The sequence below is a fragment of the Prionailurus viverrinus genome, chromosome B1 (assembly GCF_022837055.1).
Source record: "Prionailurus viverrinus isolate Anna chromosome B1, UM_Priviv_1.0, whole genome shotgun sequence".
Classification (NCBI taxonomy): domain Eukaryota; kingdom Metazoa; phylum Chordata; class Mammalia; order Carnivora; family Felidae; genus Prionailurus; species Prionailurus viverrinus.
Window position 1 is genome coordinate 160,671,858 of NC_062564.1, and position 27,029 is coordinate 160,698,886.

The window sequence follows — 27,029 nt, forward strand, 5'->3', positions numbered from 1 at the left end:
CAGCTCGGAGCCTGGAGCCTGCTTTGGGTTCTGTGTCTCCCTCTCTCTCTGTCCCTCCCCTGCTCGTGCTCTCTCTCTGTCTCTCAAAAATAAATAAAAATGTTAAAAATTTTTTTTAAAAAGCACACATCAGATATACAGAACTTAAAAGAAGGCAGCCCTTCATATTTTTAAGCCTTGGGTTTCCAGCTCCCAAGAGAGATGCAATCCCAGAGCAAGGCTGAAACATCGAAAACCAAACTGATGACCCCTTTGCCTGACAAACCTTGGTGGGGATAAGAGGTACTTGGGATGGTGTGGCCCTGGCCACTAGCTGGAATGGCAGGAACTCAAGTAGTTGTTGGCATCTCAGTCTTCCTGACTCATTGAGTCAAGTGCAGCATGTTCTGGGAGAACAGCGTGCTTGTCATTGTGAGCTGGCAGGTGGTTCTGCATGTGCCCGAAGCTGTTACCCTGAGTCAAAATTTAAGAGCTCCGATCTTTTGGACAAACTTGAACAAATCTCCCCAGTTTATCTGCACCTCAAACAATGGAGTCAGAACAAAAGTTGAGGGGGGTGAGTTACCTTGGTGTTAAGTAGACACTAAGGCTTTCCCAGGAGGCATGTGGAGGTCTGCATGAAGGCTGCAGTAGCAGCAAAGGGGATGACGCTGGAGAGACCACAACAGGTCAGCAGTGCCTGTCCCACGCTGGGAAAGACTGGCTGCTGCCAGCTCCAGTTCTTCAGTAAATAACAGACAATGACTCACATTAGAGCTCAATGATGCAAATAGTTGATTCAGTGATATCTTAGAATCTGTGACATCAGTAGAGCATAAGGAGAACATATTTTAAAGGCATAAATCAATCTTGTTACTCACAACCCCACAAACTGCCTTTACTGCTAGAGCCAGAATTAAAAGTAGAATTCTGAGTCTTCCTCCAATGCTGCAGACAAGTTAGTTAACCTTTCTCAGCAGCAAAAGAGGACTAATTCCATTCTGATTACTAGGAGAGGATTGAGAGAAACCAAAAGAACAAATTGCTTTTGAACTGGAGCTCAGCATTCCATGCTCATGGTATGGCAGTCCAAACACTTGAGCACATTATTTGGTTTTACAGGTTTATACCTATTTTAAATCCACCACCTAGTAGTCTTTTTTAACACTTCCTGTCTATCCCTTCATCCTTTCTTCTTTTTCTACTGAGTCATTTAAAATCCATATCTGTTGTTTCCATTCGGAGACTTTGATATTCACTTTGGGTGGCGGTGGGGGAGTGGATCATTGATATGGTTAACATGTTTTATTTTGTTTTGTTTTGGTTTGTTTTGTTTTAAAGTTCAGAATCAAGTCCTGACTTCCAGGAGCTCTGTAGAAGGGAAAATAGGAACATTTCTAGCATAAGACAGACAAAAGATCTACCATAATTGGTTTTCCATACATCTTTTGTATTGTTTTTTGTGACCCATGGAAATAAACTAGCCTGGAGACAGAGTGTAAACTCTCAAAAAATACTTCAAATCTCCTGCTGGGCTGGAACAGGAAATGCTTTTAAACAGTAAACATATGGAACCTTTTAGCCCCAAGAACTTATGCAAGATGAAAACATAAATAGCTGTGAGAGGTTTAGATATTACTCATGGATAAAAAGAATACATAACAATTTTGGCAAAAAATAAGTTTGACAGCACACGTATCAATGAGGATGTAGACCAAAGGAAATGCTAGACACTGTTTGTAGGAGCACAATCTTGTTCAACAACTTTGGAAAAGAAGTTGATATCCTGTTGAAAAGTTAAAAGCCACGTATCTTATGACCTGTTTCACTCATGTATACCCTAGAGAAACCTCTTGGATGTGCTTCAGAAGGCATATGAAAAAATGTTCTGAGAGGCAATGTTCATAATATTAAAAAACTGAAAACAATCCAAATATCCACCAGCAGGAAAGGGCCTAAATATAGTATATTCACAAGATGGAAACACTACTGAATATGAATGAACTTCTCTACATGCAGAAATATGGATGCATCTTGAAAACATGTTGATGAAAAAAGCAATTCACAGAATAATTATGTATAGTATAGGGGTGCCTAGGTGGCTCAGTGGGTTGAGTGTCTGACTCTTGATTTTGGCTCAGGTCACTATCCAGGATCATGGTATCGAGCCCCACATCATGCTCCATACTGAGCATGGAGCCTGCTTAAGACTCTCTCTCTCTCTCTCTCTCTCTCTCTCTCTCTCTCTCCCTCCTTCCCTCCTTCTCTCTCTCTCTCTTTGTCTCTCTCCCCCACTTGCTCTCTCTCTCTAAAAAAATTTAAAAAAATAATATATATAGTTATATAATATAAAATATACTATATTTTAAATTATATACATACTATAAAATACACTATATTTTATATTATATATATACTATATACTATATTACATACAGTATATAGTATATATATACACTATATACTATATTACATATAGTATATATACACTATATAAAAATATATGGTATATATAAAATATAGTATATATAAAAAATATATATAGTATAGTTTATACTACTTTTATACAACTCAAAAATATACAAAGCTAAAACAAATATGTTCTTTTAGGGATCCATACATAAGTGACAGAATCTAATTTAAAAGTCAAAGGAATGATTAATACAAAAATCAGAATTTTGATTTCCTCCAGGAGCAAATAAGCCAGAGGGTGGGATTGGGAAAGCAATGCAAGTAGCTTCCATAGTCTTGGTAATGATTTAATTCTTAAATTGAGCAGGGTTCATTAGGGTTAATTTATGCTTCATAACTCAAATGTATATTACAAATATCCTTTTGATACCTAATGATCTTTGAGTGGAAAATAAAAGTGTACACTTCCCTAATCTTCTGGGTAGACTTGATGGAAAACAACTTCCATGTTTTCCCTGAAAATGTAATTTGGTACCAATACAGATAAAACTCTGGGAAAGATGGATCATTAGTCTGATCAGGGATGTCTTTTTTAGAAAAAAAAAGTTTCTAATTTCAACATACTAAATGCTTATTATAGAAAATGGGGAAAACCAGAGAAACATAAAGAAAAAAAGGTATACCATCTGTAGACCCACAATTTGTGTATACACAATTTGTGTATACACAATTTGTGTATACAATATACATTTGGTGTATTTGTAGTCTAATGTTCGGTTTTAAGTTCTAGTACACAATTCATCTATATAAATGATAACTTAATTTTAGCATTTTTCTGATTGGAAACTTTAAGAAATTAGAGGAGGATAATCATTTGTCAAGTTTTCCCAGTCCTTTCCACTATAATTTTTAACTTCTAAATCAATTACAGATATTTATATGAAAAGACGAAAGGAATCTTTCTTTCGATGATCTGTTGTCTTAGACTCTGATTTCAATGTAAAAATACGTTTTTCTGAAATATTTTTAAAAGGGTTTTATATTATTTCTAAAGTTCTGAAAGCAGGGAAAAATTTCTCATGATAATTCATAATTTGAAAGGCATTTTCCCCTTTCCTGACCATACGTACAAAAGATTAATAGCATGGTGTCTAAATGTTTTTTTCCCAAGGTATATATTTTTTATTTTTAAAACTTTATTCCTTTAAAACTACCTCAACCTACACTCAAGTGTTGAGATGATTGACAGCATCAGAGGTAGAAGATATTTTAATGCATTTTTACAGCTATAAAGTATAAGAAGTTCTAAACACTTATCATTGATTTTAATGATGAAATTGTGAAATCTTATAGGAGCTGATATACTCTTTATATCTCTCCCACCCTGGATTCCTAAAATTGTTCTGATCCAGAAGGACTGTGGTGACACTGAACATTTAAAAAAAATTTTTTTTAATATTTATTATTTCTGAGACAGAGAGAGACAGAGCATGAGTGGGGGAGGGGCAGGGAGAGAGGGAGACACAGAATCTGAAACAGGCTCCAGGTTCCGAGCTGTCAGCACAGAGCCCAATGTGGGGCTCGAACTCATAAACCATGAGCTCATAACCTGAGCAGAAGTCAGTTGCTCAACTGACTGTGCCACCCAGGCGCCCCATGACCCTGGACATTTTTACAGGTGACTCTGAGTCCCCACCAGACATGAGTACTACTGCTCCATGCTTAAGGACATTAATCAAACAAAAAACAAAAACAAATACTCAAACTAAAATTCTCTTTTGAAAGCAGCCCTCATGTTAGCCTGGGAGGCAGATCAATATTCCACTCCTATCTGTCAACTTCTGGGAGACACTGAAAGCTTGGATGATGTCCCTTGCACCCTGTCCAGAGTAGTTCTGTAACTGATGAATATGAGAGACTCTAACCCCATCCAAAGACCCTCCACTTCTCTTGTGGATAGAAGAGCACATTATTTTTCTCACTTACGAAAATACTAAATGCTTCAAGAGCCCATTGCTTCCTGAAAGTCCACAGTGAATATAAAGGGGATTTGGGCTAAAGAAAATTGGGAGATGGCCCTAAAAAATGATTCAACGGCTTTTTTTCTCTTTTGGCCAGCTCACCATGGGACTGTTTCTGAGGAGTATCTACCACTGATAACCATTTGGTTTGATATTAATGGCTTTACAAAGAGACCAGATGGCTGGGAGAGGGAGAAAATGGTAAATATGAGCCCACAGCAATGTCAGAAGGTTACCAGTTTGTAGCACTCTCTGTGAGCTAGTTCATATAATAAATACCTTTAAAATAAATAACTACAGGCTTAGGGGATAAGGGTAAAACTGTCTAACCAGGTGTTGGAATTCATTTAGGAAAGAGCCAGCAGTTTTCATTTAACCTCTTGAAAAGATTTATGCATGGCCTTTCCAACCACAAAAGAAAACACAACCACAGGACAAATTACTCTTGAATGTTTCAGAAGATAGAACTATAACCACAGCAACAATAGAACTTATGCAGAGATTAAAGTTTAAGAAGCTTTAAAATATTTTTAGTTCTTTTCATCTGCAAGTGTTTAGACTACCTTCAGAGAAGCTTTTCAACAGTTTCCTCACTGGAAAGAGTTGAGAAGTTTTATAAAGCCAAGTTTACTGGGGTGATTTGGTTTTTAAATTTCCTTTAAAAGAGAGGGAGAGAAGAAACCAAGTACCAGCTGCAAACACTTGTCCACCAAAGAGGACTGAGATAACAGAAACTGAGTTTTGTGGAGAAACAGTAGATAGATCTGACTATAGAGGTCAGATCTTTCGTCCTCATTTCTAGAAATCAAGCTTGTTTGTTTGGTGTACCTTGGAGAAATACGTACTTTCAAACAGACTGCCCACGAGTCTCCTTAGCAGCCGAGCAAGTCCAGTGGCCCTCAGCCAAGTAACCCAAGGAGTACTTCAAAGTCAACCGGAAGCTACCCATGAAACCTCATACAAAGTCCTGTAATAGGAAGTCACAAAAATATAAGAGAAAATGCACCTGCTTAAATGTAAGGACAGTAGCAGCCCTTGAGTTATTTAATAGCAAATATGTAACAGAGAGAAAGAAGTACATGCAGAACAGTCCTTGAACCTGAGTCCAGTTTAGAAATCCATACCTTTGGTTAGTATTTCTGAAGGACTGAGGATCCTACAAAGAAGCAAAAATTTCACGGAGAAGAGGCAGTATCATTGTGTCAATGGAATTAGCTGGAAACTTTCTGGGGTAAGAAATCAGAGGCTGTCATTTCCCCTCTCCTGTGTTCTTTTAGGCAAAATGAACAGTGGTGAGTGGTTCCAGTGGGCAGCTTTGGCTGGAATTGGTAATCTAGAAGACAGTCAATACTCATTCAAAAGCCCCTGCCTTTAAACTGTTGCCCTCCTGGTTTTTTCTGCCAAACTAAAGATATAATGGGCTGCTGAGAAGGGTCTCGCAGAGCACAGGACTGACACTGAAGCTAAGGCTTTTCCCTCCAGGGTGCTGGTCACTCACTGGGCAACGCTGGGATAGTGAGTCTTCCTGTGCCTCAGTCTCCCTGTGCCAACATCGTGGGCTGTTCCAGGAGAGGACCAGAGAAGTTAATCTCCAAGGTTCTCTCCAGTACTGAACTTCTGGGTCAAAGAAAAGGGGAGATAGGTGCCAACAGGAGAGGAGGCATTTCTGACCTGGCTTAAGCCTGTGAGCACTGTGACGGGAGCCATTGGTACAGATTTTTCAATGGGAGGGCACATAACACCCTAAAAACAGGAAGATTTCACTGTAATAGGACAAGTGCCTTGAGCCCAAGACTCTCTTACAGTAGAATGGCTTCTTGTCCTACCTGAAAGCCTCTTCAAGTGGCCCAGAGGAGAGGTAAAGACATTTATTAGGGAGCACAAGCTGCAGGTCACAGTAGAGAAGGTTGTAACAGCATCAGGTACACTATGCAGGTAGATCAGTGAAGTGTGGCTCCTCTCCAGGCACCAACCACATCAAAACCTGCTCAGGATTATGCTGGATGATTTTGCAATTGTTTGTTTAAACAACAAACCAACGTGATTCCCACACTTGTGCATGTCTTTTACTGTCAGCAAAGTCAAGTCCTGACCTGTTTGCACCAAACCCTCAGCCAAGGTCTTCAAGACTGTAACTTCCTACACCTCCCTACATCTTAAATTGTGAGAAGGGGGAGGAGGGGTGCACATCTGCCTTGTTTGTTTGGTTGGTTTTGTTTCGTTTTGCCCCAGCTCAGAGGCTATTTAAGTATGGAAAGGGTGCAGCAGGAAGTCGAGTTACCCAGAATTTGCTAAAGCGATGTTTGGCTCTGAAGTAAGGAAAATACGAGAGACTTTGAAGTTGGTAATGAAGCGGGCTCTCGACCACGTACGCCCTGCTACAATGTCCAGACAGCGCTAGGCAGTGAACCGCGCGTTGAGGGGAGGCTGTGGATTCTCGGCTTTAGTTAGAAAAACGGGGGTGGAGGGGTGGGAGGGATGGCGAAGCAGGCTGCAGACTGCAGAGTGACTCACACAAGCCCTCAGGTGAGCATTTCTCCTGATGCTCTCAGCTACCGGCCTTGAGAACTCCAGGAGGGAACGACGTGAAAGGGGGAGATGAAAAGTGCTGCTCCAGGAGCCCCCCCCCCCCCCCTTTAAGAAGTAACTGCTGTCCGGGTCATTTCTTTGTAGTAGGGCTGGGGTGTACAGCCCTCCTAGGCTAAACCACGTTAGAGACAGAACGACGCGTTCCGGTGAGGTGTGTCCCCACCCCCGCGATCTGTCAGGGCTGTCCCTTTGAAGGCGATTTTCAAAACCGCCGCCGAGCCTCCTCCGCTCGTTCCTGGGAGCCTCCGGGCCAGGAGGGCGCGTCATCGTCCTCCGCCGCCCCGGCCCCGGGCCCCGCGGAAAGTTGCCGTGAGAACCGCCGGGCAGGCCCGGAGGCCGGAGGACGCGCGGCTCTGCGGTGGGACCCTTCGGCGCGCCCGGCCAGGAGCCCGGGGACCCGCGCGACCGTGCGCCCGCGGAAGGGGACAGCCCCGCGCGCAGAGGTGCCGGGCCGGCCGCGCCCGGGATCTCCGTCCCTCCGTACGACCCGTCCGCCAGCGGCCTCGCTCACCGCCGCCGCTCCTTCCCTCCCCGCAGGCGCGCCGAGACCATGTCGGCGGAGACCGCGAGCGGCCCCACCGAGGACCAGGTGGAGATCCTGGAGTACAACTTCAACAAGGTCAACAAGCACCCGGACCCAACCACGCTGTGCCTCATCGCGGCCGAGGCCGGCCTTTCCGAGGAGGAGACCCAGGTGAGCCCCGCACGCGCCCCGACCCCCTGCCCGCCGCGGCCGTCTCGCGAATGCGGGGTCCCCCTCGCGCTCCACTCCCACCTCGCCGCCCTCCCCCTATCTTCCGTCGCTTCTGCCGGCACCCCGGGAGTTCAAACCCCGCTGCGCTCCACCGCCGCATCCCAGCTTCCCGGCTCCGAGGGCGCCCCGTCTGCCCCCCAGTCCCAGCTCCCCCAGGAACCATTCAGAAACCTCACGATCACCCTTCCTTCTCCGTGCGTTTCCACTCTCCCCACCGCCCGGGAGAAACGCGCTGTTCTCTCTCCAGGTTAGGAGCTGCGTCCCTGGTCCACTCTCACCGCCCCCCCCCCCCCCCCACCCGGCACCGCCACTCTTCTCCCCTGGGCTGTGGGCGCAACTTTCGGAAGAGGTGCCTGCTTGCGCTCTCTGAGCCCAGCGCCCTCAAATCCATTCTCGGCCAGAGTCTCAAAGCTGGAAGGCACCTTAAACGATCAGCTATAAACTCCGTCCTGGCTTTGGCAACCCAGGAAACTAAGGCCAAGAGGGAGAGAACCGCCAGGATGGCAAGGGTCTTTAAGCTTGCTCTTTCTACCCGGTCACATTGCAGCTTCCCCTTAGCTGCAGAGCTAACATTGCATATATTGAGGGAGATTTCACATTTTAAAAAATTCCAGTCTTTTTTCTGGAGTTTTCCAAGAAGGTAAGCATCTGACATCACGACTGAAGGGAGTGGAAGCAGATGTCCCCTTAAGTGCATTAGATTGATGTATCTATTTTTAAAAGCACCTGTGTTATTGGGAAATTTGTTTAGGGTAGATGGTGAATGCAACAATGCCCATGATTATTAACCTTCAGGTGCAATGTTGACCCCTTCAGCTGCCTGTTTTTTAAAACCCTGTCCAGAGTTTATCTGACTTCTATTTTCCCTTTGGTCATGGAAAGACAATTAGTTATGCATGAAGATACTACTACTTGGAACCACTCTAGCATCTCTCCCACAGGAGCCCAAAGCACTTCCACACTCCTAGTCTCAACTCTAGAGACATTCTCATTCTTCCCATTTTATAGATTAGAGCATCAAGCACTTTGACCTCTCCTCATCTCGAATCATACTTAGGTGAGGCTTTAAAGCTTGTAAAGGGTGCTTCAGTGTATCTTCAAACCAAGACCCTGGACCCCAAGTCTAAAATGACTTTTACTAATTAAGCCAGATGCACTTTGGAGAAATTGCCCATAGAAAATCCTGCTGTTCCTAGGTCAGATAGAAAGTCAAGTGTATCTGTTTTTAGCAAAGGGAATAGCTGTCTGACTAACCAGAACTTAATGGAAGGTGACTTACTGTAACCCAAGTCTAACAGTTCATGTTTCTTGGAACCCCCTGAGGAGGCAGCCTGCTGAAGCTTTATCATTTAAAATCCCACACTATATGTAGAAAAGAAGAGTGATCACAGAGATAAGAACTCATCTATTAAAAAGAAGGCTGCAGATTTATTGTGGGCACTGTACCAACTAGGGGTCTGAGCTCTTCTCAGTCTCTAATTCCACCACAGATCACCCTTACCTGTAAGGCAGAATAATTATGTTGCCCTTTGTGATGACTGATACTTGCCAGGTATTGTTCCAGTCACCCTCCAAGTATTAAATCACTTGTCACAACAGTGCTATATGGTAGGTACTATTAGCTCAGTTGGACAGATAAGAGAACCAAGGCACAGAAAGGTTAAGAAACTGGCCCAAGGCCACAACTAGGAAGTAACTAGAATTTGAACCATGGCAGTCTGAGTCACAATCCAGACTCCTGACTACCTTGTTGTCTTGAGAGAGAGAGAGAGAGAGAGAGAGAGAGAGGAGAACCAACTTGGAGAGGGAGGGGAGGACTGAAAATTCAATTTACATTGTATTTCTTGCCAGGGGGGTGGGGTGGGGTGGGGTGTGGGAAACCATACATTACACCACAGTCATCCTGGCTATGTTCAATCTTTTCTTGAGATTCCCCTTATATGAAAGAACTGAAATGAAATCAGGTGAGGGGCAGGAAGAAAGAAAGGGCACCTGATTCTTTCTGTGATTGAGGTCAATTCAGACTTGTGATGGAAGGTTCACCTGCCCCCTTGGGCAGCTTTTCTCCATTGCCTCTCTTCTGCCCTCCTCAGATGAGCAAATGGCAGATGCAACCCTGAAATGAATGGGTGTGAGGTGAGTCACCTCAGAGCAGGGGTTCTGGCTTCCTTTTCCTGCCATGGGGCCACCACCTTCTTCCTCCCTGAGGCTGCCACAGCTCTGCTTGCCCCACCCCCACCCCCCCCCCAACAGCCTTCCTGTGTAGATGCACAAAGCATCTGAGACCCCAGAGCTCAGAGGGAGATAAAATTTAGCAAGTTCAGGGGAAGAGTCTTCCTCGGGGTGTCTGCCCTCTGTCACTCCTTCCTTGGTTGGGTCTCATTTTCCAACTTCCCATCCTTTCCACCCAAACGCTTTCCCAGCTCACCCCACCCCCGTGTGCACTGGTTGGTAAGAATGGTTTCTTCTTTAATCTTCTCAAACAACACTTATACTTTGAAAAGTGTCTTCTGGAGATATAATGCCGAATGGTGAACTTCCAGGTGTATATAAAATTATTTTTATTTCTGGAAGGTTTTGCAGGGACTCTTTAAATAACTCCATGAAGGCCAGGGTCTACTGGGCTTACATATAAGCTGTGTCTGGTATCAGCACATCCCCTATTTCTATTCTTTATCTGTATTGCCCCTTTCCACAGGGAAAGATCACCAAAGCCAAAATAATATTTATTTCTCATGCCTGATCCCTCACCCCTAACACCACCCACCTCCAGAATTGGAATCATATCCTTCAATTTCATAGAACAAGTACTACTTTAGTAGAAGACAAAGAAGCATGAGATGCTTCTGTGAGATAGTTAACTAAAGCTGATTCACATTGCTAATACTTTGGCAGGGCCAAGAGGGACTAGAAGTTTGAACCATTCTCTGGGGGCTCTGATGACCTCTGTATGACTGTCCCATCCTAGGACAATGTTCTTCTCTGCTATGGGGAGATACCTGTAGGAATTGAGAGTGAGGTGAATGGTGCTCTGATGTTTAACTTTTTAAGTTGCATTTGCTGGGATCCTAGGATCGGTTTTTCTCATGACAGTAAAAAGATATCTCCTACATTTAAATTAGATAAACCTTACAGAATCCTAACCCCTGTGCCTCTCTTATTTTTAAGTCAGTGTGAGAAGGGGCTGGGAAAGCTCTTCTATCAGTCCCGTGGGAGGTCGGGAAGATCTGCCATTTTCTATTATCACTGATTCAAGCTAGTGTAGTTGGCGTTGGTTCTTAGAGAGGTTTCCAGTATTTTTTATCTCCTCTTAATGCCCTGGGACTATTCCCAGAACTCAGTGGTTTTAGTTGTTGGCCATTTTATCAGTGGAATAAAAACCTCTAAAGGTCTCCCCGTGAAAAGAAGAAAATGTTAGTTACTAGAGAAAAGGACAGGAACAATATTATTTTGCCTCAACCCCTCCCAATCACAGTGTCTAATTATCATCTCTTCACTCAGAGTAAATAAATCTCCATCAATGGGGTGAGGTAATGAGGGCATTCATTTATAAGCCAGTGAGGGATGAATGTCTTTCCCAGGGGATGACTGAAACAAGAGACGGATAAAGCCAGGTGGAAAATTAGTATTGATGTGAGTGAGATGTGATAAGGTTCAGCTCTTAAGGGGAAAAGAAGCAAGCAAGGTGTTTAGTGGTTTTTGTTGGAGAGCAGCTGGCTTGCTAAATTATAATAAACATACTTGATTTAAAATATAAAATCTTTAGAAAAGCGTTGAGCTTTTCTTGAACCTCGTCCCATCCCCCAACACTACGGTTCACTTTGTTAGGCATTTGGATGCCAACTCTACAATTGACAAATGTGGTCCTTGCTGAAGTTATTTTTGGTAACTGTACATTAATATTCATTACTAGTAGAAAGGTATGGGTGGCTCTTCTGAATAAGGCCAGCTCAATCATTTTGTCTTAAATGAATCCTGATAGAAAATGAAACTTTCCTCCTCCAAGTTTTAATTAGTCAGTCTTGAAAACGTGGCCATTTATTCAGCCCTAGTAACTGGAAATCCTATTGAATCAGACCTTGTAGCCTCCAAACCCCCACAGAGCTACCTCATTAGTGAAACTAGAGCCATGCTGCTCCCACATCAGATTCCAGAGTTAACTAAACACACGCAGATTACAGAAGAAAATGCACCTACCATTAGCAATAGAACTTTGGTTAAAGCCACCAAAGTTACATGAGTTCTCTTCTCCCTAAAGTTAGTGATCTCCAGGAACAGAAAATGGCACCTGGAGAGCAACCTTCAAAGAGAAGTCTCCCCTACAGGTAGTCTGCTGCCCCTGGTTTTAGACTACTTTTCCCTGCTGCCACCCCACAGTACAAAGTATAAGACAACTGGTCTTGACAGCCTTGTAAGGCATTTTAGTGTGTAAACTCTGTTGTACAGTTAGGGCAAGTTATAAGTATGGTCCCATGCTCTTCAGCCAGCTTAGCTTTAGTGCAGAGCCCTAAATGGTTCTGTGGCCCCACTCCCTTTAGCTCTACAGGCCTTGACACCTAGAAGCACTCCTTCCCCAGTGGTTCTCACCCTTTCTTCTGATCTTGGGCTTATGCTGAACTGCCTTTCAGTTCCCTAGATCTCTGCGGAGATGAGACCTTCCCCAGCATGACCCTAGAGCCCACCCTATTTGTCCTGAGGTTGAATCTGCATCTGGCCATACTAAGTCTGAGCCCTCTGGATATTTCTTACCATACCATCTCCATCAGCACAGCACAGGTCTGGTGTCCATCCTATAGCTGTGTTCTTTCTGCTTCTTTTCTGTGCCTTCATGTACTTACCTCTAGAATAGGTGAATTTAAAAAACCCCAGAAAGGACAGTAAAGACCCTCTAAGCTTACCTCTTGAGTTGAACTGACTGGCACTGTTTTTAAGGAGCTTCCTCAAGTTCTCATAGCCAGTTGATCACTATAGAGCTTCCTATTGGTAGGACTCGGGACTACAGAGCCCCCAGTGGTCACCTACCCAAGCAACTTGCCTGTTTATACCAGCGTGACATGAAAATATCATCATTCTCAATGTATGCCATGATGTGTGAAAGGCTGGGAAACAGAAGAATAAAGCCTGGCGGTCTGACTTCCCACAGGACCCTCTGATTCATCCTCTCCCATGAGGATCAGTACATGCTGCTTGTTTCCTCACTAGTTCCTCTTCAACATTGTTTTTTCAGAAATCCCAGTTTCCTCCTGGACAACCTGATCCATACCCTAGCCTATTCCCAACCCTTATCTCCTCTTATCTCCTCTTCTTCTCTTTGCAGAACCCTCCACCCCTCAGTAGCATAATAAAAGGCAGCCCCACAACATAAAAAAGTGTTTTAGGGGCACCTGGGTGGTTCAGTCGGTTAAACGTCTGACTTTGGCTTAGGTCATGATCTCACGGTTTGTGAGTTTGAGCCCCGCATCGGGCTCTGTGCTGATAGCTCAGAGCCTGGAGCTTGCTTCAGATTCTGTGTCTCCCTGTCTGTCTCTCCCCTACTCACACTCTGTCTCTGTCTCTCAAAAAATAAACATTAAAAAAATTTATTTAAGTGTTTTAGCCCTCACAGGGTATCATGTCTAGAAGCATCCCATCTGGGGCCTTCCCTAAATCCATGGTCTCTTGTGTGAGATGAGAATATCTGGGTCACACAGAGCTAGAAGATTCTGAGTAAACTGGGAGGACCCACTCTACTCTCACTGCTCAGCAGCCCTGCAGCAGGAAAGTTTGGGCTAATCTATTCCATGGATCCCCAAGAAGTGCCCTGAGGTTGCCCAGTACTCTGCTTTCCATTCATTTTATTTAACCAGTACTTACTAAGCACCTCTAATGACCAGGGTCCTTGATGACATCACCACACATGGCTGAGATATAGTGGCTATAGAGATTTATCTGGGGCATCAAGGAGATGCTTCAATTTCTTTCTTTCATTCAAGTAACACTAATTAATCTCTGTTAAGCCCTTGTGCTAAGGGCCTAAGTATGCAATCAATGATGATAAGATGAATACAGTCTCTGCTTTCATGGATCTTCTAGAAGGAAATGTAGACTGCAAACAAGTGAATAAACATAGTAATTCCAGATATTAAAAATTCTGTGAAGGTAACAAAGTATTAAAATAGAGAATAAGGAGATGAGTGGAGAACCCATTTTAGATCAGGTGGTTAGGGAAGCCTTTGTCGAGCAGGTTCTATTTAAAAAGAGACCTGAGGATGAGAGGGAGATCATCAGGTAAAGCATGAAGATAGAACATGCTAAGCATAGGAAATAGCATGTGCAAAGGTCCCAAAGCAGGGAAGACAAGTATCACAATGAGAAAAACCATTCCCATGGACACATTCCTTGCTCCTCCTTTCCAGCTAGACCACAGAGGCTACCTTGTAGAAAGGGAAGGGATGTTTCACTTGTTTAGTATGTGACAAGTAATTTTATACATTTCCCTCCTCCAGAAATGGTTTAAGCAGCGCCTGGCTCAGTGGCGGCGGTCGGAAGGCCTACCCTCAGAGTGCAGATCCGTGACAGACTAAGGAGATGGTGGGCACCAGCAGCTTCCCTCCATGAAGACCATCTGCTGTTTCTCTCCTCAGCTTAACCAGGCTTTTTTGGTTTTTCAGTGTAGTGCTGTGTGTTCCATTGTTAGCTGTCCTGCTATTTAACACAATGTTGTATTTTTTAAATGTACATAACTAGAAAAGAAATAACAATAGGAAGCTATATGTAGCTTCTGTGTAAAGAAGTGTCTTGGCTGGAAAGTGGTGGGGCTTGCATTTCCCTTTGGGTCTTGATGATAGATGGTGTGAAAATCATTTGGTTTGCTTCCGACCATCACCTCCCAGTACCAATTTTTTTTTGCCATCCATTTCAGAGTAGGCAAGGCCTCTGTTGAAAGGATAACATGACCAAGGAGGGGGAGCATTTCCTTCCAATTCTACTTTCCTAAGTGGTTTTCCTTATGTTGCATTTAGTACATTGAAATTAAGTGAGAATACAGAGGGAGATTTGAGTCATTTGGATTTCATAAAGCACTTCCTTGGATTATAGCTGCATTAACTTGGAAAGAACCCAGTTAGGCTGGAAGACAGAAACTCCACCTGGCAGAATATCAAGTAAGAAAAAAATCCACAAAAGTCTTGAATTTACCTTATTTAAATGCATTTGTTAAATGTATTTTACTAAACAAAATGAACTGCTTTTTGTCTCTGAAATGATATTCTAAATAAAAGCCTTTTTGTTGAAAATGCATTGAGTCCTCTCCAGATTTTTAACCAAATAAGCATATCAAAGAGAAACAAAATAGCTCCAACACAGGAGCAGACTGACAAAAGAGCTGTCATTTTCTAAGTCCTTGCTACTCAAAATGTGGTCCAGGCCTGGCATCATCAGCATTAGCTGCAAGCTTCTGAGAAATGCAGAATCTTAGACTTCAATCCAGACGTACTGAATCTGGACCCGCATTTTTAACAAGGTCCCCAAGTGGTGTATATGCACACGTGAGGGTGAGCAGCACATTCTCTCACAGACCCTACAGGCAATTTGTGTCCATTTTCTATTACAGCACATTAAATACCTAAATAGTCTATCAGTTAAGAGTGTATTTGATTACATGGACCAGTAACTCAATTACGATGTATTAACCAAATAGGCTTTTTTATTTAATTGATTACATGATTGTTTTTATATGGGACAGCAGCAGGTAAGTGACTCCCTGATGTTGCCAAGGACCTATGGTCATTCTTTCTTCCTACTTTGTCATCTTTAACATGTAGATTTTGTGTTCATGGATACCAGGTGGATGGTTGGCCATTGAGTCTGCATTTCAAACAAAAAAAAAAGAGGGGGAGGGGCAAATGCCAGCTAAGTCTCTGCCCTTTACAAAAGGTTTCTTGGAGGCCCCCACTTAGCAACTTTCACCTACATCTCATTGGCCAGAATTGAGTCACATGGCCATGCCTAAATGCAAGGGAGGCTAGGAAAGTGAACATTTTTAACTGGGCATATTGCTGCCTTGAACAAAACAGGGTTCTGTTGGTTAGAAAGAAGGAGAGGGTAGATATTGGAAAGACCACTAGCAGGGTCGGCCAACCCAACCTGGAGTGACAGTAGTCTACACTTCTGAACTCTTACCCACAATGCAGGCACAATTTTTTTCGATCTTTAAAATAAAGAGCCCAGAATAAGAAACACTAACAGTCATTCAATATACAAATGTTTACAAGATCCCATTAAACGTCCTTGGCAAGCTTCCTCTCCCTTTACCTTAAGACATTTCTTCTGTAAACAACACACAGCAACCCAGGGTCTGAAAGAATAGCCTCATCTGGCATGTTCCCCTGCAACCTAATTAGTGGTGCCCTCAGCATCTCTCAGCACCAGGACTGGATGCTGACATCACTTTCTGGAAAGAATAAAAGGAGAAGGTGGAGATGAGGCAAGGATGTGTGCACATAATAAATACCTGCATAGAGAGAACTTTCTTTACTTTCACAGACAGTGGCTAACAGAGAGGAAAAAAATGACTCTGGGCAAAGCAGATGCAGAGCATAGTGATTTACCCATGTCAGGTCCCGAAAGAGACACTAAACCATGTCTAAGACCCACGTCAGAAGTCTTTCTAGCACACCAGAGACATGATTCAAGAACAATGCACCCAAGACAAGAGGTGTTAACCAGTTGGGCAGAGAGTATACCTTGGCACCAAGAAGCACCATTTGTGACAGAAGGATCACTTCCTGTGTTCACCAGGCCCAAGAGTCAAGAATGGCACATGCTGGGAGAAAATGAAATTCTGTGTCCTTTTAATTAATTAACTAGTTTGTTTAAACAAGTGCCAAGTTTTTTATTTACTCATTTCTTGAATTTGAAGTACTCCTTGATGGTATCCTTGGCTTGAGAGTCTTTGCCGTAGTCCTGAGCTACCACACAACTGCAACCAACCGTTTTCTGGTTTTCCCTCTCCAACAGTTTTATAGAGGCCTACCCATTCCCTTAGTTTTGTGTTGTCATCAACCTTAATTAGGTGGATTTGGTGTTCAGCACAAAGGGCCTCCACCAACTTGACATACATTGGCTCATCACAGTCGGATGCAAGCACACCAGATGGGCTTGGTGCTTGTCTAAGGCTTCGGCAGCTTGGGAATTCCCTGTGCTAGGCCATCATAGATGAGGCCAGTCTTCAGCACTTCTGGTAAAGCAGTATCAACTTCTATTATACCACCAGCTGCAATGCCTTCCTTGCCCCTGGTGGTGGGGAAGAGGTAGAGGTGAATCTTAAATGTACTAGAGCCTCTGCTTTGGAGGCTCAGCAGTGACAGGGAAAGTCAGTGCCCTTGTAAATACAGATTTGTTAATAATACTAACCTTCCTGAGTTTACTCTTTCAACTGTAATACAAGGATGGAAATACTCTGCTTCAACAAAAGCATTTTGTAAATAGTAATAATAATTACTATTGCTATAAAGTGCTAACAAGAATGGGGCAAGGATCATTTTGATGCCTGAGAGAAGTCTTAATGAGAACACAGACCTGTATGAGAACCCAGACCTGTATGTGTCCCCTGTATGGGCCACACACCAAAGTGATAACACCCACCCCAGACTGAGAAAAACTGCACAATCCCTCTTTCTTCACCTGGTGTCCCAGTTCTGCTATTGCATATAGTGTTGGCTGCTTAGACCAGTAATACTCCAAACACCTTTCTCTTTTGCCACCTTTCTCTGGCAAGGCTGAAGAGGCTGGAAAATTGAAATACTCATTTTTCTAACCTCACTTGGAGCTGTGGTGGTCATGTGATACCCTCTGGCCAGTGAGGCTTAGGATGAAGATTTGGGTGGGGTTGGGAAGGTGGGAAGCTTGTGGGAAGAGTTTTGCATTTCTTGGTAAAGAGCACAGGGGCAGCAGGCTCTGTTTTTCCTTGTTTGCCTTGAACCAATTTGAATTGTTAATTGTGGAAGTAGAGATAAGTAAAAAACAGAAACATATAATAAAACCAACAAAATGCATAAAATTTACCCATGATTCCTCTACCCAGAGGTAACCTCTTATTAACTTCAATATTATGGTATATTGAGGGGAGACATGTTTTTAACGTGGTTTTTTAAAAATTGTTTGTTTGTGGGGCGCCTGGGTGGCGCAGTCGGTTGAGCATCCGACTTCAGCCAGGTCACGATCTCGCGGTCCGTGAGTTCGAGCCCCGTGTCAGGCTCTGGGCTGATGGCTCAGAGCCTGGAGCCTGTTTCTGATTCTGTGTCTCCCTCTCTCTCTGCCCCTCCCCCATTCATGCTCTGTCTCTCTCTGTCCCAAAAAACATAAATAAACGTTGAAAAAAAAATTAAAAAAAAATTGTTTGTTTGTTTTGAGAGAGAGAGAAAAAGGGCACCAGTAGGGGAGGGGCAGAGAGACAGACAGACAGACAGACAGAGATGGAGAGAATCCCAAGCTGGCTCCTCACTCACAGCACAGAGCCTGACATGGGGTTCAGACTCACAAACCATGAGATCATGACCTGAGCCGAAACCAAGAGTTGTCTGTTAACTGACTGAGCCACCTCAGCGCCCCAAGTTTTTGATGTTTTATATCAGAAGTTCCCAGGGTCACCTCCTTGGATGTGATTAATTTCCTAGAATAGTCCACAGAACTCAGGAAAACAGTTTACTCACTAGATGTCCAGTCTGTTGTAAAGAATGTATCTCAGGAGCAGCCATATGGAGGATATAGAAGGTAGGGGTGCTGAGCTTCCATGACCATTCTGGGCACACTATACTTCCCAGCACCTCCACGTGGTCACCAATCCTGAAGCTCTGTGAATCCTGTACTTTTGGGATTTTATGGAGGCTTCACTATGTAGGCATGATTGATTAAATCATCAACCTTCAAGAAAGCTCCATTACACAAACGACCTTGCAATGGTGATCCTTTAGGGGATGAAGAAGGAGCTGCTTGAGCTGTGTTTTTGGCACACAGTGGACTGAAGAAACATTTGCTTCTATCTGCTCTCTTCTTCTTGAACCCCTTTACATTTGGGGAACTCCTCCTACTTCATATGGTCCTGGTAGACCAATTACTCACAGCACCACAGAATCCCCACTCTACTCAGAATCAGACATGTGACCCAGGTTGGCCAATCACAATGCCATACCCCGGTGCACACCGGGACCCAAACAAGGTATGGGCTCTTGACCTCATGTGGGCCAAAGTCCTTCACCAGAGTTTTCCCAATTGGATCTGGAGGGGTAGTTCTCTATTATGCTCTTGCATGGAGAGTTATGAGGATAGAGGCCTAGGGTTGCAAGCAGTCATCTACCCAACCATATGAGAAGGGCACTCTGTAGTGGAAGAGAATGAAACCAGGCAGAGATGGGAGTTTCAAAGAGAAGGCAAGAGGGAGATCAGGTCCTGAGGCCCTGGTTTCCCACTCTTCCCCTGGGCTACCCAGCCTTCCTGGCTCTGTGAACTAACGAATTCTCTTCTTGCAGTATATCTGTCATTTGCAGCAAAAAGAATCCTGACTAATGCCAGAGTGAAGAAAGGGAGAGAGGAGTGTATAGGAGAAGGAATATCTGCTACTAGAATAATCAAGAGTCCAGGAGAAACAGGAAATCAAAGTAAAAAACTAACCAGGAATATATAGTCCAATAAACCTTGAAAATAATTGGGCAGAGTACCAGATTATTCTCAATTGATGGGGACTTGAGAAAAAAAAATAGTTTTGCACATTAAAGGACAAGATGACAAGTAGATAATTTATGGACATCAGAACATACCTTTTTGAACTAAGTACAAATGTATATTAGACAGGAGTTTTTCACCTTCGTGGGGACAATTTGCTACTCTCTCTTAACCCTTGCCATCTCCACATAGAAATTTTGCTCCACATATTCCACTGTCCACTAAACTGTCATTTTAAACCCTGATACCAACTGTTCCAAATGTGTCCCTGTCCAAATTCAATGCCAAAGTAGCTAGTCATAACAATGGCAATAAGAAAAATAATTTGAAACTTCACATTCTTTTCCCATGATGGAAGTACTGAGAGGTAGTGAAGTGGACATAAGTCAGGCAAGGATCTGGGACATCAGCCACTGCTTATGTTGGCAAGGCAGCAGAATAAGATTTGGGGTTTTATGAAGCCTGGTGCTATGTTGTTGTGCTCTTCATAAACAATTATAGGCATGAAGAAGTATTGGTTTCTAGAGACCTTCTCCCTTCTCCTTCACCATCATTTGTATGCTTACAGATATTTAAGTGCTGCCACACTGGGGATGTGCTCCTATGAATATAATTTTCAGTGTGAGGGCACCTGGGTGGCTTAGTTGGTTAAGCATCCAACTCTTGATTTCAGCTCAGGTCATGGTCTCACAGTTCGTGGGTTCAAGCCCCATCTCGGGCCTGTGCTGACAGCTCAGAGCCTGGAGCAGCCTGCTTCAGATTCTGTGTCTCCTTCACTCTCTGCCCGTCTCTTGCTCATTCTCTGTCTGTCTCCGTCTCTCAACAATATACAAATGTTAAATAAAATTTTTTAAATTTCATTGTGTCTTTTTATGAGTTTACCACCTTAACTTGGAAAAACATAAGAAACATTAGATTTGAATCTCAATTTATGTAACTCCTCCAACTACTTACATATAATGGCAAAATGACTCATAGTTCATATGACTCATTCTTAGAGTTCCAGATTAGCAATGCAGAAGGATTTTCTTATTCTTTCTTCCAGATGGAAGCTCCCTCTCCCCACTTGTTTCTTAAAAAGCTTTTTACATGGGAATTTGGCCTTGTCTGGGAGTGAAGAAGGCAAATTTCTGGGGCTAGTGACCCTAAGGATAAGAATCCTCTGGAGCATAGGAACTACGATCCAGAAGCCTAGAATTTTTTTAGGATACAGACTATATATTCATGTATGAGAAGGCAAGTGCACATGTATACTTGTGTGGCTAGAAGAGAGTGTGGAGAATTCTGTGTGTCCCCTTTACCCTTCTCCCCTTCCAGTTTCATCTGAGGAGATGGCCGCCCAGCTATAGATGAACTTTTCTCACCTCTCTTACTGTTAGTTTTTTTTAGTCATCCTCCAAGATGCCTCTAACAATTTCTGCCTCCTGGTATTCACTCCTTTGCATAGTCCCTTCCCACATTGTACCAGTGTTGGTATGTGTGATGATGTGTCACTTCCGAGATTAGGTTAAAAGACACTGCAGCTTCTCTCTGTGTCTGTCTTTGGGATTATTTGCTCTGGGGGAAGCCAGCTGCCATGTGAAGCAGCCCTGTGGAGAGGCCCATATGGCAAGCAATTAAGGCCTCCTGACAACAGCAAGTGAGGACAGAGGTCTGCCAACAACTATGTGAGTGAGCTTGGAAGTGCAACCACCAGCCCCTTTCGAGCCTTCAGATAACAGCAGCCCTTAAAATATAACCACCCAGCTAAGCTGCCCCTGAAAACTATTTGTTGTTCTAATATGCTAATATTTTGGATCATTGGTTTTGCAGCAACAGATAACTAAAGCACTAGGTATGCCAAAGGAAGTGATGTGTGCTATTTCTGGTTAATGCCTCTAAAAATAATATGTGTGCCCTCTTGTTCTCTTCCCACTTCCCTGAACTAGAATGTCACTATGGTAATGAGCTGTCTCAGACTGTGTAGGTGGCAGCAGCACCTTAGAGTTTGGAAGGCAACAAAACAAAAGGAGCCTGAGTCTCCATATTACTCAAAAATACCTGGTACAGCTGCATTAACAATCAACCTCCAATCTCAGTGGCTTAAAAGCAGTGTTTTATTTCTCACTCCCACAAATATGCTACAGCTCTGAGAAGTTTTTCAGGATGGCTGTCCTTCATATTAATAATGCTTCCATGCAAATTTCAGTGACAGGGAAAACATGGGCAAGTAAATGATTCTGGCACATCCCATACTTACATTTCACTGACCAAAGCAAGTTGCATGACACCATCTAACCCCAAGGGGGCAGAGAAGTACAATCCTCCCTTATTTCCAGAGAAAGGAGGCTGGGAATATTTTTTCAACAGAACTAATATCTACCAAAGCCCTCAACACCATCAATCACATCAGCCCTGGACTCCTATCCAGGAAGGAGCCTAATAGAGAAATAAACATTTGTTTGGTTAAGTTGCAGTGTTTGGGGATCTCTTATTGCAGAGCCTAGGCAATATCCTAAACATAAAAGCATATAGCTATTAAAGAATGGATCTAGGACCTGCCTACATATTAACTGGTTCTAAAGTTATTGACAAGGAAAATGAAGGCACAAAAATGTGTAGCCCTATTTGTTCTTCCAGATCTACTGTCCATCCTTTTCTACCTTATTCTGTGGCCAAGGAGGGTGACATTCACCGACTGTCTCAGCCAAGCTCCTTTCCCTCTGACTATTGGTTGAGTTTAGCCAATGATAGTCACTAGTAGGAAGATCAGAGTATAAGAGTAGAGTAATGTCAGGGTATTTTTTCCCTATATATCCAGAGTCACAGTTTGACAGTGACTATGTTCTTCTAGCAAAGGCCACAGTTGCTGGCAGGAGGCTCTCTCCAAAGCTATCAATCTCTCCAGTTTCCAATAACGTCTCTCTCCCTTTGACTCATTTGACCCCTAGAAATAGCATTATTAGCCTTAATGTTTCACTGCCCCTTGTTGGTTTCTCTTGATACTCTCACATCTTTGTAGAACCCTTTCATTAATCATCTGCAATAACTTCTGCCATCTTTTTCCTGCCAGTACCCCAACCAATACAATACATTTTTCCCTCAAATTATAGCTATTAGTCAAAACAGCCAATGACATAAGAAATGGACAGACATGAAAGTCTCAAAAGGATAATTATCTTTTGGATCAACGACATAATAGTCAAAGCAAACAGGCATTAGCACTCAAATCTTACAGTGCATGGGAAAGATAGCCCCTTTATTGACATCATCAACATAGTGAAAGCCAAGTGGCATCTTAAATATTTGTGACTATCCCAAATCATTCTAGCAAAAAGCTATGTGACATACTTATTCTAAAATTAAAGCTTATCCCCAAATATCTCCATTATTCATTTCAAATATCACTGACTTACCAACTTAATTCCTTAGCTGGAGTTCCACTGAGTTCAGCCAGGAAGCTCTGAATTAGAACATGGAATTTGCCAGGTTTCTGTTTCAACAAGATCCAGGGAGCCTCCAAAATCCCACAGGCCACAAAGAACACTGCTTACAGCCCAACTTATTCCATGGTGAGAGAAGAAAATAAAGAGAGAGAGAGAGAGAGAGAGAGAGAGAGAGAGAGAAAGGGAGGGAGGGAGGGAGAGAGGAAGAGAAAGAGGGAAGGGGAAAAGGAAGGAAGGAAGAAAAGGAAGGAAGGAAGGAAGGAAGGAAGGAAGGAAGGAAGGGGGAGAGAGAGAGAAAGGAAAAGGCACAAAGAAAGAGGAAGAGAAGAAGGAAGGAAGAAATCTGCCTATCAATTTCATCATCAGCAAATAAGGAGCTTCCTCTTAAAAAACCAACCCCTCCCCCCAAAAAAATCCTCTCATGTGCCCCATCTCAAGGGCACAAAGGTAGGGGACCTAGAAGAAAAAGTGGCTTTGCTTTCAAACACATCTACTTCCAATGGGGCATCTGCAGTGGCCAAAGGAGGAGCCAATAAGATTATGGAAGATGGTTTTTATTCAGAAAGAGATCTGGGATAGAAACTCCTCTATGATTGAACAACACAGTTGAGAAGAAAATGAAAAATATCAGATTCTTCATCCATTCATTAAATATTTTCCGGGGCACCTGGGTGGCTCGGTTGGTTAAGTGACCAACTCTTCTTGATTTCGGCTTAAGTCATGATCTCACAGTTCATGGGATGGAGCCCCATGTTGGGCTTTGTGCTGACAGCAAGGAGCCTACTTGGAATTCTCTTTCCCTCTCTCTCTCTGCCCCTCCCCCATTTGCATGTGCACATGTTCTCTCTCTCTCTAAAAATAAATAAATAAACTTAAAAAAACATTTTCCTATTCTAATCCAAAATAATGCCAACAAAATCATGTGTATTTCTTTAAATGCTTCTGGCTATAGGTGACTGAATATCCAGTTGAAAGTGGTTTATCAGGCTTTCTATTGTCTCGTATTAAAAAGGCTGGTGATTCCAGGTTTGCTTAATTCAATAGCTGAAGTTGGCTAGAGCTCTAGGTTATCCTCTCTTGGATCTTTTCTCCATCACCTCATGGTCCCAAGACACTGATCTAGTTCCAGGCATCATGTCCCACATAATATCATCCAAACGCAAGAAGGAAAAGCCCTGGTTTTCTCCTTAGACAACTCTCATTTTACTTTATCAGAGAGGAAAGCCTTTTCCCAGAAGCCCCCTTTCCCCTCATTATCTAGAATTGGGCCACATGCTCCATGAACCCCATGCCTATAATTGGTGAAAACAGCACTTAGAACAGAATGACACATAGCAGGAGCTTATTAAATATTTGTTGAATGAATGAAAGGTGAACTGGATTACCATGGTTGCCTTAGACTAATTACAGTCCATCTCCTGGAATCCATTTTTGCAGCATACATTGTCACTTGATGGCTCAAGGAAAGTGTCATTTTCTTATCAAGGAAGAGGGAACGAATGACTCTTGGGCAGTAAGCCAATAGCGAATGCCACATTGGGCCATTTCTTCTTAAAGCAGAGAATAAGAGCAACCCAGGAAAGGGCTTATTATTTTCTAATGGTTACTTTGAAAAAAAACAACTGTTTTTGGAGTTAAACAAATCATTCATGCAAGGAGGTACCTCATTAGCAGAAAAGTTACCATATTCTAAAGGGAAATTGATTTTCTATTTTTTGCCCCACCTTAGGCCTCAATTCCTTCAGCATATTCTCTCTTGGCCCACCCAAACCCAGGCTAGGTTAGGTGTATTTCCTGTGTATTACCAAGTACTGCTTACCTCCTCATAGTACAGCGCTTACCACACCAATTATACTTCCTGTTTATTTTTCACCCCTGCAGTAGCAGCTATGATAGGTACACCAAACTCTGTTTCCTTTCTTTTGCACCCAGCTACATTTCCCAACCTCCTTTGCAGTTGGGTGTGGTCACTGACTCAGTCTGGTGGAGGCAATGTGGGTAAAGTGGTGTGAGCCACTTGCAGGCTTGGCCATAAAAATTAGCCATGTGATCTCCTAGTTCCTTCCCACCTGCTGGCTGAAGGGAGAGGGCTCTGTGGGCACAGAGGAATGTGGGACAAGGAATAGCTGCCTGGAGTGGAATACCTGTCCTCTTTTCAACCTGAATCAGACTGAGATGAAATGCTGAAGAGTATGGTTTATTACTGTGCTAAAGCCACTAAGAATTAGGTGCTCATGAGTGTGTGTGTGCTTTTGTTACAGCACTTACCCCCCACCCCCGACAAATACAATTCCCCATTAGAATGAAAGCTTCTTGAAAACAGAAGCCTTTGCCATCTTGATTTTTTTGTTTGGCTCAAGAGGTGGGATGAAGCGGAGGGGGATGGGGAGAGATGAGGGGAAAGAGGTGGGATGAAGTGGGCTGTGATCCACAGGGAGGAGTTAGTGGCAGCGAGTCAGGTGGCTGAAGAGGGCCGGAGAAGGGCCTCCAGGGGCCTTGGGGGCAGAAGGTCAACGTGAGGTGGGAAGAGGAAGATAGCTTTGTGCAGGTTTCAGCTAGCTGGGGTAGAGGGGTTTTGTCTCCTACTTTTTGCATGGACTTTGTATGCACTTTATATGGGTATTCCTTGGCCTAGAATAGCGTCTGTCACGTAATTGGCACTTAGTACATTTTTAAATGAAATTAATATAATTTTTTCGACTTGTTATCAAGGGGCCACTATGTGCCAAAATTGCTTTAAGTTTGTAATGTTATCTTGGTAATTTTTTGTATCTCCTCCTAGCTCAACATTGAAACTTAATGGTAAATCTCTTTAAAAAGGGATGGAGTTACCTGAGGTGATCGTCCTCCTTGGCAGCAACAGAGGGAGAGAAAAAGCTGCCTGTCAACTTTTGAAACTGCATTACTGGGAAGAAGACACCCCCTATCCCCACCCTGGGATAAAGTGAATGGTGGAAGCTTTTCTTCAATTTTTAAAAAATTTATGTATGTATGTATGTATTTATTTATTTATTTAAAGAGTGTGAGCAGGGGAGAGGCAGAGGAAAAGAATGAGAATCTTAAGCAGGCTCCATGCTCAGCATAGAGCCCAACTTGGGCTCCATCCCATGACTCTGGGATCATGACCTGAGCAGAAATGAAGAGTCAGATGCATAACCTTAACTGACTGAGCTACCCAGGTGCCCCTTATGTGTTGAAAAGGACACTCAAAACATTAAAGATCAAACGGACAGTGTCGACAAGGTGCCCTAATGTAAAGTCAAGTGAGAAGGGAATATTCCTGCTGTTATTCCAGGCACACATATGTGCTGGCATTGCTGAACCTCTAAACAGTATTTCTTAGTGGCTTTTGAAATACCAATGATATCAACTAGAGTATCTCTTTAAAAGTGTAAATTCTGAAAAAAAAAAAATAAATAAAAAATAAAAGTGTAAATTCTGTATTTTTAAACCAGCTCTCCTGCTCAGAGAAGCAGGAGAAACATTGCTACCTACCCTGCTTTTTCTTTCTTGTATTATTGTTTTTCACTATGTTAATTGGAAAAAAAATTTAACATCTCCCATTCCATCAAATCCCTTTAACTAGCTAATGTCCATGCTAGGAAAAGACCCAAAACCAGCTACTGGATTTCCTTCCTGCTGGCGGTGGTTGGGGTGGGACAGTTACAGGCACCCTCTCTGGCCTCTGTTTTTATTCATTTTCTTTCATCCCTCAGCTGCAAAGCATTGCTGGTCCCCTATCTTACAGATCTTCACAAATTTCATGCCGCAAGGAGTTTGGCTCAGGTTAGGTAGTTGCTGACTGCTTTTTCATCTCAAAAATGACCACTGGAATTCTCACTGTTGGTAAGAGTGAAAAATGATACAACCACTTCAGAAAAACCATCTGGCAGTGTCTGCTAAAGTTAAACACATAAGTGACCTATCTCCCAGCAATTCTACTCCTAGACACATCCCAAGAAAAGGGAATGTTTTGTCCACAAAAAGGCATGTATACCAATGTTCGTAGCAGCTTTATATATAATAGCCCCCAAACTAAAACAACTCAAATGTCCATTAACAGGACAATGGATAAACATTATGGCATATTTATATCATGAACTACTACACAGCAATATCATAAGAACAAACTACAGATACATATAACAA

The 27,029-nt window shown here is 43.0% G+C and overlaps 1 protein-coding gene and 1 pseudogene across 5 annotated transcripts in view; one reads left to right on the top strand and one right to left on the bottom strand.

Moving 5' to 3' along the window:
- HOPX (HOP homeobox) overlaps positions 1–15,029 on the top strand; it is a 31,101-nt gene extending 16,072 nt beyond the window's left edge. For 2 of the 5 annotated variants that reach the window (XM_047856589.1, XM_047856592.1), the window contains exons 2-3: positions 7,539–7,695; positions 14,241–15,029. In XM_047856589.1, the coding sequence (XP_047712545.1) occupies positions 7,552–7,695; positions 14,241–14,318 (222 nt within the window). In that variant the 5' untranslated portion in view covers positions 7,539–7,551 and the 3' untranslated portion in view covers positions 14,319–15,029. The other 3 variants (XM_047856594.1, XM_047856591.1, XM_047856590.1) reach the window with 3 other exon arrangements.
- Positions 15,030–16,536: 1,507 nt separating this feature from the next.
- LOC125164890 (40S ribosomal protein S12-like) lies at positions 16,537–25,783 on the bottom strand (annotated as a pseudogene).
- Positions 25,784–27,029: the final 1,246 nt, after the last annotated feature.